This window comes from Bos javanicus, chromosome 13, assembly GCF_032452875.1.
Source record: "Bos javanicus breed banteng chromosome 13, ARS-OSU_banteng_1.0, whole genome shotgun sequence".
NCBI classification, from domain to species: Eukaryota; Metazoa; Chordata; class Mammalia; order Artiodactyla; family Bovidae; genus Bos; species Bos javanicus.
This window is the reverse complement of record NC_083880.1, coordinates 26,008,240-26,021,408: the sequence shown is the minus strand read 5'-3', so window position 1 is coordinate 26,021,408 and position 13,169 is coordinate 26,008,240. Positions and strand designations below refer to the sequence as shown.

The window sequence follows — 13,169 nt, the reverse complement described above, 5'->3', positions numbered from 1 at the left end:
TGGAAAATTCAGATCTAACATTCACTTGGTGTCCTCTTCTTCTGCATGCTACTCCCCCATCAGTCATCATTTCCACAGGGTACTGCATTCGTGTGTATGAACCCTGTTTCCAAAGCCTCCTTATTACCCATTGGATAGGTAGTTTCAAAATTCACAGGACAAAGAGTTACAAAGGTATATGGATGTCATCAAGTCTGTTTCCGCATTTAGTTGTGCAGAAACTGATTTCCAGACAGGTAATACAGCCAGAGACAAAGCTGGGACTTGAGGCAAAGTTCTCCCTCAAGTCTAATACTCTTCTCCCTATGCAACACACTTGATTATACAATTGGCCAAAAAGAACAAGTGTCTATCATGTCTTTGACCAAGTATATTAACTATTTCAAGCCAATATCATGTTTTTAACAGCAAGTTGAAAGCAAAATTGGTGATCAAGAGCCTAGGGTAGTAGAAAGACAATACAAGCCTGATAGCTAGATAGATCCAAGTTTGATTTAACCTCTTTAATTTACTAACTGGCTGCCTTGGGTAAGTTGCTCAGCTTTTCTGAAGTTGTAACTACAAGAATATTGTTGTTTAGTCACTAAGTTATGTCCAACTCTTTGTAACTCCATGGACTGTAGCCCAACAGGGTGGCTCTCTCCATGGGATTTCCCAGGCAAGAACACCATTTCCTTCTCCAGGGGACCTTCCCGAGCCAAAGATTGAACCTGCATCTCCTGCAGTGGTAGGTGGACTCTTTACCTCTGAGCCATCAGGGAAGCCTACCTGAGAATGTTAAGAATTAAATGCAGTAGGATATTTATAAAGCATCTGATCCATAGTAGATGCTCGATATATTGGTTCCCAGTGATTCTAACTCACCCTAAAAAAGCTGTACCACTCTTAACAAATTCCTTTAGCCCTTTGGGTCTCAGTTTCCTCCATTGTACAATGAGAAGAGGGGAAAAAAAGCAAATGAATTCTAAAATCCCTTACAACTCATCAAGTATGAATTAATTCCCAAAGCTTCCTTTACCTTAATTTAAATTCAGCCAACACTAGGTACCTTATATTCATCCTTAGCAATCTTTCTGTGATCTCAAAGATTTCGGATCCAACTCCATATAGTACTTTTAAGTTCCACATAGAAAAATTACTACACAAAACCAAAGGACTTAACTTTAAAGAAAACTCTACAAGGACATCACAAACCTATGTGATAAATAAATACAATTTAGGATGTATCTTAAGTTCCTCTTTTTTTTTTTTTTTTGCTGGGATAGAAGATGAGAACTTAAGTGTTGATACTATAAGCCTATAACGATAGACTCAGGACCCATTTAGGTAAAGCAACTAATGTCATTTTGGGGGTAAGAGAAAAGGAAGAGCAATAAACTTCTCTTCCCATGTGAGTCTTATGCTAGACCTTAAAATTTAAGAAATTTGTGTCATTCTGAAGCAGAGGGGAATAAAATTTATTCTGAGAGGTGTTTTACAGTGATAGGCATTGATATAAGAAGATAGTTGACCATGTTCTCCACAGTGCTTTTGAATGTCATGTTTCAGATTTACACTCTCTATAAATAATGTATAATTTAAATGCTTGAGTCTTAAAAGCAAGACCTGGGGAAATATTAACTGAAATTAAATGAAAACCTTAACTGCAAAGTTTCTCCTCCTCTTCTCTTCCATGAGAAAAGCGTTATCAGTAGATCTTTTTGTTGTTGTTGTTATAGAGAAGGCATTTTACACATATTTGGCTGGCCAAAAATTTTGTTAACATTGTATGGAAAATCCCAAACCAACAGTTTGGCCAACCCAATAACACTCTATAGGTTCAAAATATATTTAAAATAATGATTAGAGCTCCCAGTCATGGTTTCCCAAAAATTCATTTGGTGTTTATCCTGTTACCATACCTGTACAATATTATTCACTTATAAAATTTTAGAATACACATCTTAGATGATAAAACATCAATAGCATCAAAAACTTTTGCCTTTTATTAGTATGAAGAGACAGAAAAGGCCCATTGAAATTTTCTGAAATGTGTGAAATACTGCCATTTTTTAAAATCAAGAGCTGTGTTATATGGGCTACATTTCTGGTTCTAAAAGGTGACAGAGAATAAACTATGTTCCTCAATATAAGTTGTGTGTGAAGTCCAGAGAGGTCAATATACTTTAGGCATGCTGCTGCTGCTAAGTCACTTCAGTCGTGTCCGACTCTGTGCGACCCCATAGATGGCAGCCCACCAGGCTCCCCCGTCCCTGGGATTCTCCAGACAAGAACACTGGAGTGGCTTGTATGTTAGGCATACATATACATATATAGCAAGCATAGTGTGAACCAGAGGCAAGAAGGCCTAGACCCTGTTTCTGCTGTTGTTAAAAACTTGATGTATGATTTTTGGACAAGTTACTTCACCTTTCTTATCTGTTTCTTTATGAAACAGGAGGGACCATCTGATCTCTCCAAGATTGCTTCCAGTTTCTATAAGTTGTGTGAATCCTCGATATGGTACCTGAGTGGCACAGGACATGGGGCAAAAGTACTCACAGGAGAGCACTTACTCTGCTCTTCATGCATGCTGCTAGAAGGAGCCAGATTCTGTAGAGAGCCAGACACTAAATGGCCTGGCTTTGTGCCTTGGCTGAAGAACACCATCAGTGACTATGAAGGCACTTAAAGGGACTCAGCCGGAGGAAACAAACTATTTTCTGAACATAGTCCAAAAACTCGGTAGGGTCATGTGAACCCTCATGACCTCAGACCCCTTGTGTCCTCAGCCTTTTATCTTGACTGGCAGAAAGGCCTGAGTTCATTTAGACAATGTATGCTTTCTGAGCCTTATGAGAAACAGTTCTAAGAATAAATGGACTCATCCCCAGTCCCACATCTGATCCTTGAAAATACATATATTTTTATGCATCAGCTACAATATACGTAGCACTCCTAGGACACCTTTATGAGACAGAGTTTAGCATAGTCATTAAAAGTATGAAATGAGCTCAAATCCTGCCTCTGCTGCTATTTAATTGCTGCATGATCTTGGGAAAGAAGCTTCAGGTTCTGTTTTTGTAAAACTGGGAAACTAATAAAACCTAACTCTTAGGGTTGTTGTGAGGATTAATCAAGATAATACATGCAAAGCAGAGCACAGAGCCTAGTATAAAGTATATATTAGTAAGATGGGTGGATAGATGGATAATATAGATACATGGATACATAGATGGATCTTTCAATCCTGGAAGCTGGGACTCCCTGAAAAGGCTTATGTGAAGGCCGAAAGCAATTTTTTGGCAGTGAATGGCATCTGCTGATCTTTCCTCTTCTGAGCAAGCAATATGGCAAATGCTCAAACCTGGGATCAGCTCTGACTAATAGGATCCTGCAGAAATTAGGAGGAAATAAGATTATCTTTAAAGTAGGAAAGAGTTATGCTGGCTTAAGATAAGATCCTTGAAAGAGAGAAACACAACATTTAATGTGGTCATCCAATGTCAGAGAAAAGGGGTTATTTTTCATTCATGTCATCTCAAGTGTTGCCAGCATTAACAGCTACAGAATTTTATAACTGGGTGTCTCCCTAGAGACTGTCTATTGCTAGTTTACCTCCCTTACTTGATAAATAAGTAGCTGAGGGCCAGAGAGATTAAGCAGATTTCTTGAGGTCATTCAGCAGTAAATGACAATGCCAAGACAAATAAGTGTTCTGACTCCTCCCATTAACCCACCCAGCACTTCCCCTGGTATCTTTCACCAGGTTATCATTCTTTTATATGCCAGCAGGGCATTAAAACACATACAGGTGCCTCACTTTTGCCCAGGTTCCCAAAAAGTACAGAAGCAACCTTTACCCCCCAAACCTTCTTTCCACTGGGAATGGGGAAAGGGTCCCAGTTAATCTATGGCCCTCTCCCAGACCCTCTTTGGAGTTTCTATCCTTTCTGTTCCTCACGTTCACTCTTAAGGGCTACTTCTAAAAGTTCTTCACCCCAAAGATCAGGCACATCCCAGGGCACAAATTACCCCCTGCTAATTTGCACATTCTCATTTTCCCACAAATGCAGAACTACAGAATTGTTAAGTCTCCTCTGAGTCCCCTGACTGAATTCAATGAGAACTGATCCCTCCCTTCCTAGGCTAATTCAATCAGGTTCATTTATAAAGGGTGAGCACCTGAAGAGCCAGAGAACCCTTGCTGCTGCTGCTGCTAAGTCGCTTAGGTGTGCCTAAAAAGAGGAAGAGCGGACCAGGAAATGGGAGGACTCGGGGAAGGAGGGAGATGAGAAGGAGCACACAGAGCAAATTGCAAAGTCTGGATCTGGGAGACAGCTATGCTGCTGAAACTGACTCACTGCTGAGGGTACAGAACTGCCGGCGGGATTGACTGTTTTCATCATGCGCTCTGGTAACTGACTAACAACAGACTGACGCCCCAAACTGCACACGTAGGAGGAAGCAGGCGGAGGCTATCCCGAAGTTGCAGGAAAAAACGAACTCTCTTCCTGCTCCCTTCTCTAGTCTCATTAGATGTTCACCAGTCTGCGCCTGGCTAGCATGCCCTGAGCTCGCCAGGTTTCTGTGCATCACCCCTAACAGGGAACTCCCCTCCCTACTCTCCCGAGGGTTAGAGAGAAACGGCATCTCTCCTTGCAGGGAAACTGATTTGAGAGAAAAGCTTTCGCTGAGCGTCTGAAGCTGACAAACGCGGGGCGCTTCTTGTCCCTAAGCATTTGCGGCTGCGTGGGGTGTCCCTCAGCCCAGGTCTGGGCTTTGAGGGTGGGAGGCGTAAGGGTCACAGCCAAGTGTTCCTTCTCCACACTCACAGCCACCCGCGAAACCGGAAGGAAGGTTTTGCCTTTTATCTTTTTACCCCTCCCTACCTGAATTCCGGGACCAGGTTAGGCTGCAACCCGTAGAAAGCAGCGGAGAGAGTGACCAACCACCCAGGCTTGTAACTGCCATTCTCGCACTCCAGATAAGGCGGAGACCACTTGACATGGCTCTTGTCCCCGCTCAGCCCGTCCCTGCGCCGCCAGCTATGGCCCAGGCCCCGTGGCCCCTGATTGGAGCCGCGACGGTGTAAGTGAGTCCTCCACTTGCGCCGGAGGCCGTGGAACCACTCGGTCTCCAGCGTGGCGTTGGCCAGGTGGTGTGCTGAGGAGGACAGGTCCTGGAGCAGGATGCGACTCTCCTCACGCGTGGCCTGGAGGAAGACCTGCGGGGCGGGTGCGGACAGCGACTCGGTGCTGAAGGTGATGGCCGCCCGGGAGATGCTGGGTTCACCCTCTAGGAGGCTCCGCACCAGCGCTTGGTACCACTCCAAGTCGTCCTGCAAGTTCTGCTCCCGCGACTTATTGCTCTGCAGCATCATGTTGAGGAAGTTGGTGGCGTGTGTCAGCGTGTCCAGCGCCCCGTGCAATGAGGGATGGGAACTGGCTAGGGCAGGCGACTTCCCCGGCAGGCCCGCCAACTCGTAGCGGCTGGAGCAGTTGGCTCGCTTCAGCTTGTGGGAGTCCCCGGTGTAGAGGTAAGAGGCCACGTCCATGGGCACCTCCTCGGCGAGTTTCTGCGCCAAGATGGTGCCGTCGGTGGAGCGGCTCCAGGGAGCAGAGGGGTCTGAGGCAGAGGCTCGAGCCGGCTGCTGGGCGTGTTGCTTCGTCCTCAGGGTCCTCTCTCGAGGGGAATCCGGCCGACTTGGAGCTTCGCGGCTGGCGCCAATAGCTCCCAATCCGAAATGAACAAGCAGAAGGCAGAAGAGGAAGGGGCAAGCCATGACTCCCATCTGCCTCGCAGAGCGGAGAGGAGGTAACGGGAGGAGTCACTTTTTAAATTGTAGTCGTCAGTCTGTCAGCAGTAAGACTTTGGCTAGGGGTCTTCCCCCTTCTCCAGCAGGCATCCAGTCCAAAAGGACTTTAAAATAGGGATGTTCCGAAATATGCCCGGCTGACTAAGCTACCGTCACAGGAAATCAAATCACCTGTGGCAACGCCGGCTGCTCCCGCTCCACAATGGGTCGGCTCAGGATTACGCACCTCGCAGCCTTGAACCGAACAGGTTACATCCCTTTTGCAGCCGGCAGCTATAGTTAGCCTGCTTACGTCTTTCCTTCCACCGCCGCTCTCATTGAGGTGTGTTCAAGAGCTGCTGCTGCTGCCGCCGCGGCCACCGAAGACGCTGCTCCATCATCTCACCCGTGGCAGGTCGTTCCCGCCTCCTGGCTCTGGCTCCTCCTCGTTCGCTTCGCCCGGAGACGCGGAGCGCGCGCGCACAGACCGGCACAGCGAGCGCAGGGGCGAGTCCCAGAGAGCGAGGGTTTCTTTTAAGATGTTTGCCTCTCCGGAGCCAAGAGGGTTAGGCAGCTGGTTAATTGGAGTCTTTAGGTTTGGCCACAAACCACACTCCTGCCTCTCCCTGCTCTCGGGAGGAAAGCCAGTTTAAAGAGGCAGCTTGGCCGCAACCAGCCCTTGTAGGGCGGCTTCAATTCGTCTTGTTCTCTGTTTGGTCGGCTCCTCTGTCAATCAGCCGAGTACCATTTGTTCGGCTGGGGCGGGAGCTGTCCAGTGCTGAACCCGAGGCGGCACGGAGGAGGCAGCGGCGCGGGATGCAGCAGTCCTTTCACCCACTCGAGTTCCCTGATGACTCGAGAGCGTGAAGGGTTGGGGGTGGGTGGCCTGGAGTAAAGGTAGAAGCAGAGCTTGGGTGGCTCAGAGAGAAGGAAACTTGGATGTACTGAGGAGGAGGGTGTTGGCGTCTTGCATGCTTCGTTAAATCAGTCTTTTCTTTTGCCTGGAAAAGAGAGGAAAAGTAGTTTTCATTTGTGACATATATCGGAGGGAGGGATGTAGGATGAAGACGTGTCCTCCCAAGCGTCTGCTCATTTTAGGCAAATGATCAAATCCTCCTCCTTGTTGTCGGTTAAAGAAATTATTAAACCCTACTTGCCAAGGTCTTGGCTGTAAGGGAGTAATGGAGACATCTACTGGCTGAACTTTAAGGGGGAAAATGCCATCTAAAGAACGCTTGCTTGAAAGGGATGAAGGGGAACCTGTGGAAATGTAAACAGAGAATGTGCCAAAGGGCGAGGATAGGGGCAGGACGCAGACTGTGAGAGAATGAGGATGAGTCAGTCTTTGGTGAGTGGGAAGGAGAGCCATTCTGACTGGGAGTTCCTGAAATTAATGAAGGCAAGAACTAAGACATCTGATTCACCATAGATTGGGATGTCCCAGCTAAAGAAAGAAGAGCAGAATAACTATGCTAGGACTCCAAAAAAAAAAATGATTGGAAATTCCCTTAACACAGTCCAATTGTTTTATTTGAAGCTTTAACCGGGTCTTCTGACACTTTCATTCAAAAATACTATTTAGTACTGGATATGTAGTGTCTTCTGCACCTCCATCTTCTATATACACCTCCATTTTCAAATTTCCCAAGAAAGACACAAGATAGAAAGTCTCAAAATCATTTCAATTCCCAACTTTTAAAAAAGCCACCTATGGCATTCTAAGATAGCATGGCTTAGACTTGCTTTATCATTTCATTCTCCTTATTGAGAAAATATTGAAGGATGAAAATTTAAGCTCCAAAGAGCAAAAGTTTGCCTTCATTGGTCACTGTAGTATCTTGACCACCTAGAATGCCTGGTGCTAATTGGTAAACTAGTGAATGAACCATAAGATCATAATGAGGAAGCTAATTATTTTTATTTTATTATTATTATTTTTTATGTTTTCTTTTCTTTTTTTTTTTATTTTTAAACTTTACATAATTGTATTAGTTTTGCCAAATATCAAAATGAATCCGCCACAGGTATACATGTGTTCCCCATCCTGAACCCTCCTCCCTCCTCCCTCCCCATACCATCCCTCTGGGTCATGCCAGTGCACTAGCCCCAAGCATCCAGTATCGTGTATCGAACCTGGACTGGCAACTCGTTTCTTACATGATATTTTACATGTTTCAATGTTATTCTCCCAAATCTTCCCACCCTCTCCCTCTCCCACAGAGTCCATAAGACTGTTAATTATTTTTAAATCTGTCTCCTCTAAGAAGAGATGTGTGCCTGATGTGTCAGTGGTGATGGCTTTTGGAATAAGACATAGCAACCAGTTTTTGAAACTGCAGTGTTGGGTCTCCAAGAGAGCTTTTATAGCTTTGCAGAGAATGGTTATTAGATTTGTGTTTATTCACAAGTAGAGTTCATGTTCATATCTGACTTGTTTTGATATGAAGTATACTCCTTTGCTAAATAAAGGTCATCCAGCTTAATCCTCTGATATAGGGCGTATGGCAATAATAATGTGATTTTCTGTTTGTTTAATTTATTAGAATATACAATATGATTTTCTATTTGAAGACTGAAGTGTCAGTTCCTCATTAATTGATTTTTTATAAAACCTATATAATTTATTAACAGCTCTTTAAAATTTGCTAGTATTACATTTGAAAAGGAAGGTATAATTTTATTAATAGGTCCCTCTATAAGTAATTCAGTGACTCGGTGTAATTGAAAGACCTGGGTTCTGATCCCAGTATTATTTTAAGCAATATATATATGGCAAGTAGCAAAGTTTCTGTGTCTTGGAACATAAGTTGTATGTGAGCCTCATGCTTGGACATTAAGAGAGTACCAAAATTCCACCTGAGCCCCTCTCCAGAAGTGCTAGTCCTTCTCTTAGTGTATGTCTAACAAGATTGGAGCAAGCTATGAGAGGTGCCTGCAATTTTGTCATAACCTTTAGGGGATCACTTTCCATCTACATTGCCAAACAACAGAGGTGAACTAGTTAGGTTTAGAATAGCACTGTCCAATAGAAATATAATGCTTGTCAAAGATCAACATATATCATCTTAAATGTTCCTATAGCACATTTTAAAAGAAAAAGGTGAAATAAAATGTAATAATATATTTTGTTTAGTCCAGTATATCCAAATTTCATTTCAATAAGTAAACAATATAGCAGTTATTAATGAGGTAGTCTACATTTTTGTACTAAATCCTCAGAATACAATGTATATTTTACTCTCTCAGCATATGGCACTTCATACTAGCTACATTTCAAGTGCTCAATAACCACGTGTGGCCAGAGGCTACCACAGAATACAGGCTCTGGAAGATAGCACATCACGGTGTAGAATGATGTAGAAAACCTAGGTTCACTCACAATAAGGTGCTATGGTCCAAATGGTCTAGGAGGTCTGGTCCGACTAGGTAGACAACACTGTGTCTGTGTTATTATCCATCACGGAAGGAGATCAGCCAAAAGAAGTTTTTTATAAGGACCAAGATACAACACAAGCTCATAGCCCTAAGCAGACTATGGAATGCCACACCAACTCACAGACATACACATTCAACAAATGTTGATTGAGTCTCTACTATGTATCAGACATTGTCCGTAGTACTGGGGTAAACATTTGCATGGTAGACACATGGACCTCACAGTCAAGTGTGTTTAAAGAGAGATAATAAGCAAAATTTTAAATTACATATTGTTGTAAGTGCCATGAAGAAATAAATACTGTAAATTTATAAAGAGTGAAGGATATGGGGTCAAGGATATTCTTATATAAAGAGATAAAGAAAAAAAAGACTTCTATGAGGAGGTAACAATTGAGCTGAGATATAACAAATGAGGAGTAATTAAGTAGGTAGTAGATAGTAGTGAACCAGCTGAGGGTATAATGAAAAGAAACTTAGCAGAAAAGAGAAATGGGAAAAGATGACTGCATTAAGATGAAGTTCATATATAATATAAAAAATTCAAACAATGGAGACAGAAAGTTGTTTTGTAAGTTAATCAAGTGATCCTGGCATGAATAGCACTTCTGTCCTACCACCAACTACATGAACATGATTTGTAGGGGAGATAAATATCCATGCATGGCCTCAAATTAAGACCTAAGTTATCTAAACGCATGTTAATACTGTGTGGGAACTTGACTGTAAACAGAGAATGTATGCATGACCTGTATGCCCTGTGTGGAAAAGCCAAAACCACTTCATCACAGTTTGAAAAGTCAATCTAATTGCTTTAGAACAGTCCATTTCGAACTGATGAAAAAGCAATATACAATGGAGCTTTGAGTTGTCAGGATATTATCAATTTATCACTGTTATTAAAAGGAAGATGTGATATTAGCATATGTTTAAATGAAATAAAAGTAAAAAAAAAAAACCTGCTGAGACCATATTTTATGGGAGCAGTATAAAATTGTCTTAAAATTTTAAGTGCTGCTTTAAATCATTTAAATCAGCAATAACTAGGACAGTGTGATTTGGTGAGAGGACACTGGATTGGCAGTTGGCTGTACTTTCCACTTTGCTGATATCTGGTCATGTGATTTTTGACAATTTTTCTCAACCTCTTTGAGCCCTTTTGCTTCATCTGTAACACAAGAGTGATGTATTAGATACAGCCACAACTGAAAGTTTTAGCTGAGTCATGGATAATAGTCCAGGTATATTTTCCAGGAACTCATCATCCTTGATAGTTCTAGCTTTATAAGGTAAGTGTTATTTTTAGGTTCAATAATGCTAGGTCTCAGTAAACAAAATGACACAACCGAAATAAAATTCTTAATAAAGCAAATAAAGCCACAAAGAAGCAGCATAATCTGTCAATATAACACAAAGTCAGAAATCCAGTTCTTATTCCTAGTTCTTATTTCCCTGAGCATATGCTACCCCTGTTCCTCCTGTGCCCATTTGCAAAATGAAGATCATAGTCTTTGTTATCCAAGAGCAGTGGTTTTGAAATTTCTGGATGCAGAATTGTCACTAGAGAATTCTGATCATCGCTCTAAGTTTGGGGAGAAGTTAAAAATCTGCATTTTAATAAGCACCACAGGTGATCTTGATGCAAATGGTCCATGGAGCACATGCTGAGAAATACTGCCTTGAGCCATGGAAAATAACTCTAATATATTAGAAGAGATCTCCTGGTAAACACAAAGCCATGGTATAAATTGTGAAACATAGCCTGTGGGTGGAAAAAATGAAAATAACACCTATAAAGAGGATCATCATCGTTGTCATGATCAATTAAATGTTTACACAGCACTTACAGTGGCCAAGCATTATTCTAAGGTTTTAGCTCCTGTAGTCTTCATTACCACACTGTGAGTTTGGTACAGCTACCATTCTACAGATGGGAAACAAGCAAATGAATTGCCCTAAGAAATACAGCCATCTGGCTCCAGATGTCATACCCTTAATCACTACACCAGTGGTTCTCAAATGTTGATACCCACTAGGTTTACCTGGAGAGCTTTCACCAAAGCACAAATTAGTGTCCTAAGCCCCCAAACTGCTGACTCAGTAGGTCTAGAATAGGACCTGAGAAAATATGCCCAGGTGATACTGATACTGCTGGTTCAAGTGATCCCAGGCAGCCTTGGCCTACAGTGGCTTGAAGCAGGACTTCAGCTCGCAGCCAGAGATTGAGGTCAGATCACGGCAGTGAGAGCACCAAATTCTAGCCACTTGACGAGTGGTCAATGACAAGGCCCTGGCTCTTCAGTTTTGCAAAAAAAGAATTCCACAAAGATGGAAAGCGATGAAACTAGTAAAGTATTAGGAGGAAAAAAGAGAACAGTACCTGGTGATAGACACAAAGGCAGACTCAGAGAGTCACACCCTTGTGGTAGTTTCAGTTGCCTTTATGTGTTTCTTCAGGTTTCCTTTGGCCAATCATTTTGATTTGCCTGGTTCAGAGTGTATATTTGGTATATCCCAGTGTTCTTGCCAGGAGAATCCTAGGGATGGGGGAGCCTAGTGGGCTGCCGTCTATGGGGTCGAATAGAGTCAGACACAACTGAAGCGACTTAGCAGCAGCAGCAGGATCCTTCCACACATGTCTTGGTCAAGATGAATTCTACCAAAGATGCCTATGAGTATTTACAGTCACTTAGCATCACTCCCAGAGAAGGCAATGGCAACCCACTCCAGTACTCTTGCCTGGAAAATCCCGTAGCCAGAGGATCCTGGTAGGCTGCAGTCCATGGGGTCGCTAAGAGTCAGTCGCAACTGAGCAATTTCACTTTTCACTTTCATGCATTGGAGAAGGAAATGGCAACCCACTCCAGTGTTCTTGCCTGGAGAATCCCAAGGATGGTGGAGCCTGGTGAGCTGCCATCTATGGGGTCGCACAGAGTCGGACAGGACTGAAGCAACTTAGCAGCAGCAGCATCACTCCCCTTTTGATCTCCAAGGAGTCTTTCTGTGCATGTGTAGTCAGCAAAGTCTCCTGACTTCGAGAATGAATAATATGTGGTCTCTTTTCATTTATCTGGGCAGGGCTTAGCCTCCTCTCTTTCAATTGTCCTGCTATTTTCGTCTTGGAGTATCGGTCCACAGAGAACAAACTCTGACTGTTTGTGCTGGGGGCTCATCTATCTCCTGCCTCACAAGGATCATACTTTGAGAACCACTGCTCTGAGCAGTGCTTCTCACCATTATAATCTTGCTTTTTGGTAACTCTTTTGGTAACACTTTCCCATCCATTTTATATGGAAAAAGGAGAAAGTCAACATTAAGGGATGAAAAGATGCCTGAAATCTACTCAGAAAAAAAAAAAAAACTCAGCAGTTTTCTATTTCTAACTTAGAAAGCTTACTCAAGATGTTTATGTGTTTTACTTAGCAGTTTATTCTCATCTGCCTCCGGTTTACCCTTAAAACTCTAACTGCCTGTCAGCATCACTTCTAACACTCCTTCCCTTTCCAGAGTCATCTCTGTTTTTCACTGAGAAGTCATGACTTGGACTGTTCTTGCATTCCCAGTGAAGTGCATTTTTAATACCACTAAGCATAGTACCATCTAGAGTCACTAGGGCTTTGATCCACGTTGCTAGTTTCCCTTAATCCTCCTGCCCCTATGCACACAAAATGGTTCTGCAAACTAAACACACCTGATGAACTTCCTGACCACAAGGGAAGAGAGCACCAGGAAACGGCATTTATGGAGGAAAATCCTAAGTGGGCTGAGGCCAAGTATTTCCCTCAAACGACTTCCCATGATGCTGACCCTATATGCAGCAGTGCAGGAAAGGATTAATATATTACCTTCACCAAAAAAAAAAAAAAAAAATCATCCAAATTATTCAAAGTCCAACTCCACTCAACACAAGGATCAGCACTCTTTCTTATTAAGGAATAAGAACAAAAACTTGAAGCCA

At 43.0% G+C, this 13,169-nt stretch overlaps 1 protein-coding gene across 1 annotated transcript in view; it reads right to left on the bottom strand.

Annotated features, from left to right (window-relative positions):
- Window positions 1-7,507, bottom strand: part of GPR158 (G protein-coupled receptor 158) — a 300,295-nt gene extending 292,788 nt beyond the window's left edge. Inside the window, exon 1 of the mRNA XM_061436038.1 lies at window positions 4,872-7,507. Coding sequence (XP_061292022.1) covers window positions 4,872-5,773 — 902 coding nt within the window. The 5' untranslated portion in view covers window positions 5,774-7,507. The remainder of the gene's footprint in view (window positions 1-4,871) is intronic.
- Between the last annotated feature and the right edge of the window lie 5,662 nt (window positions 7,508-13,169).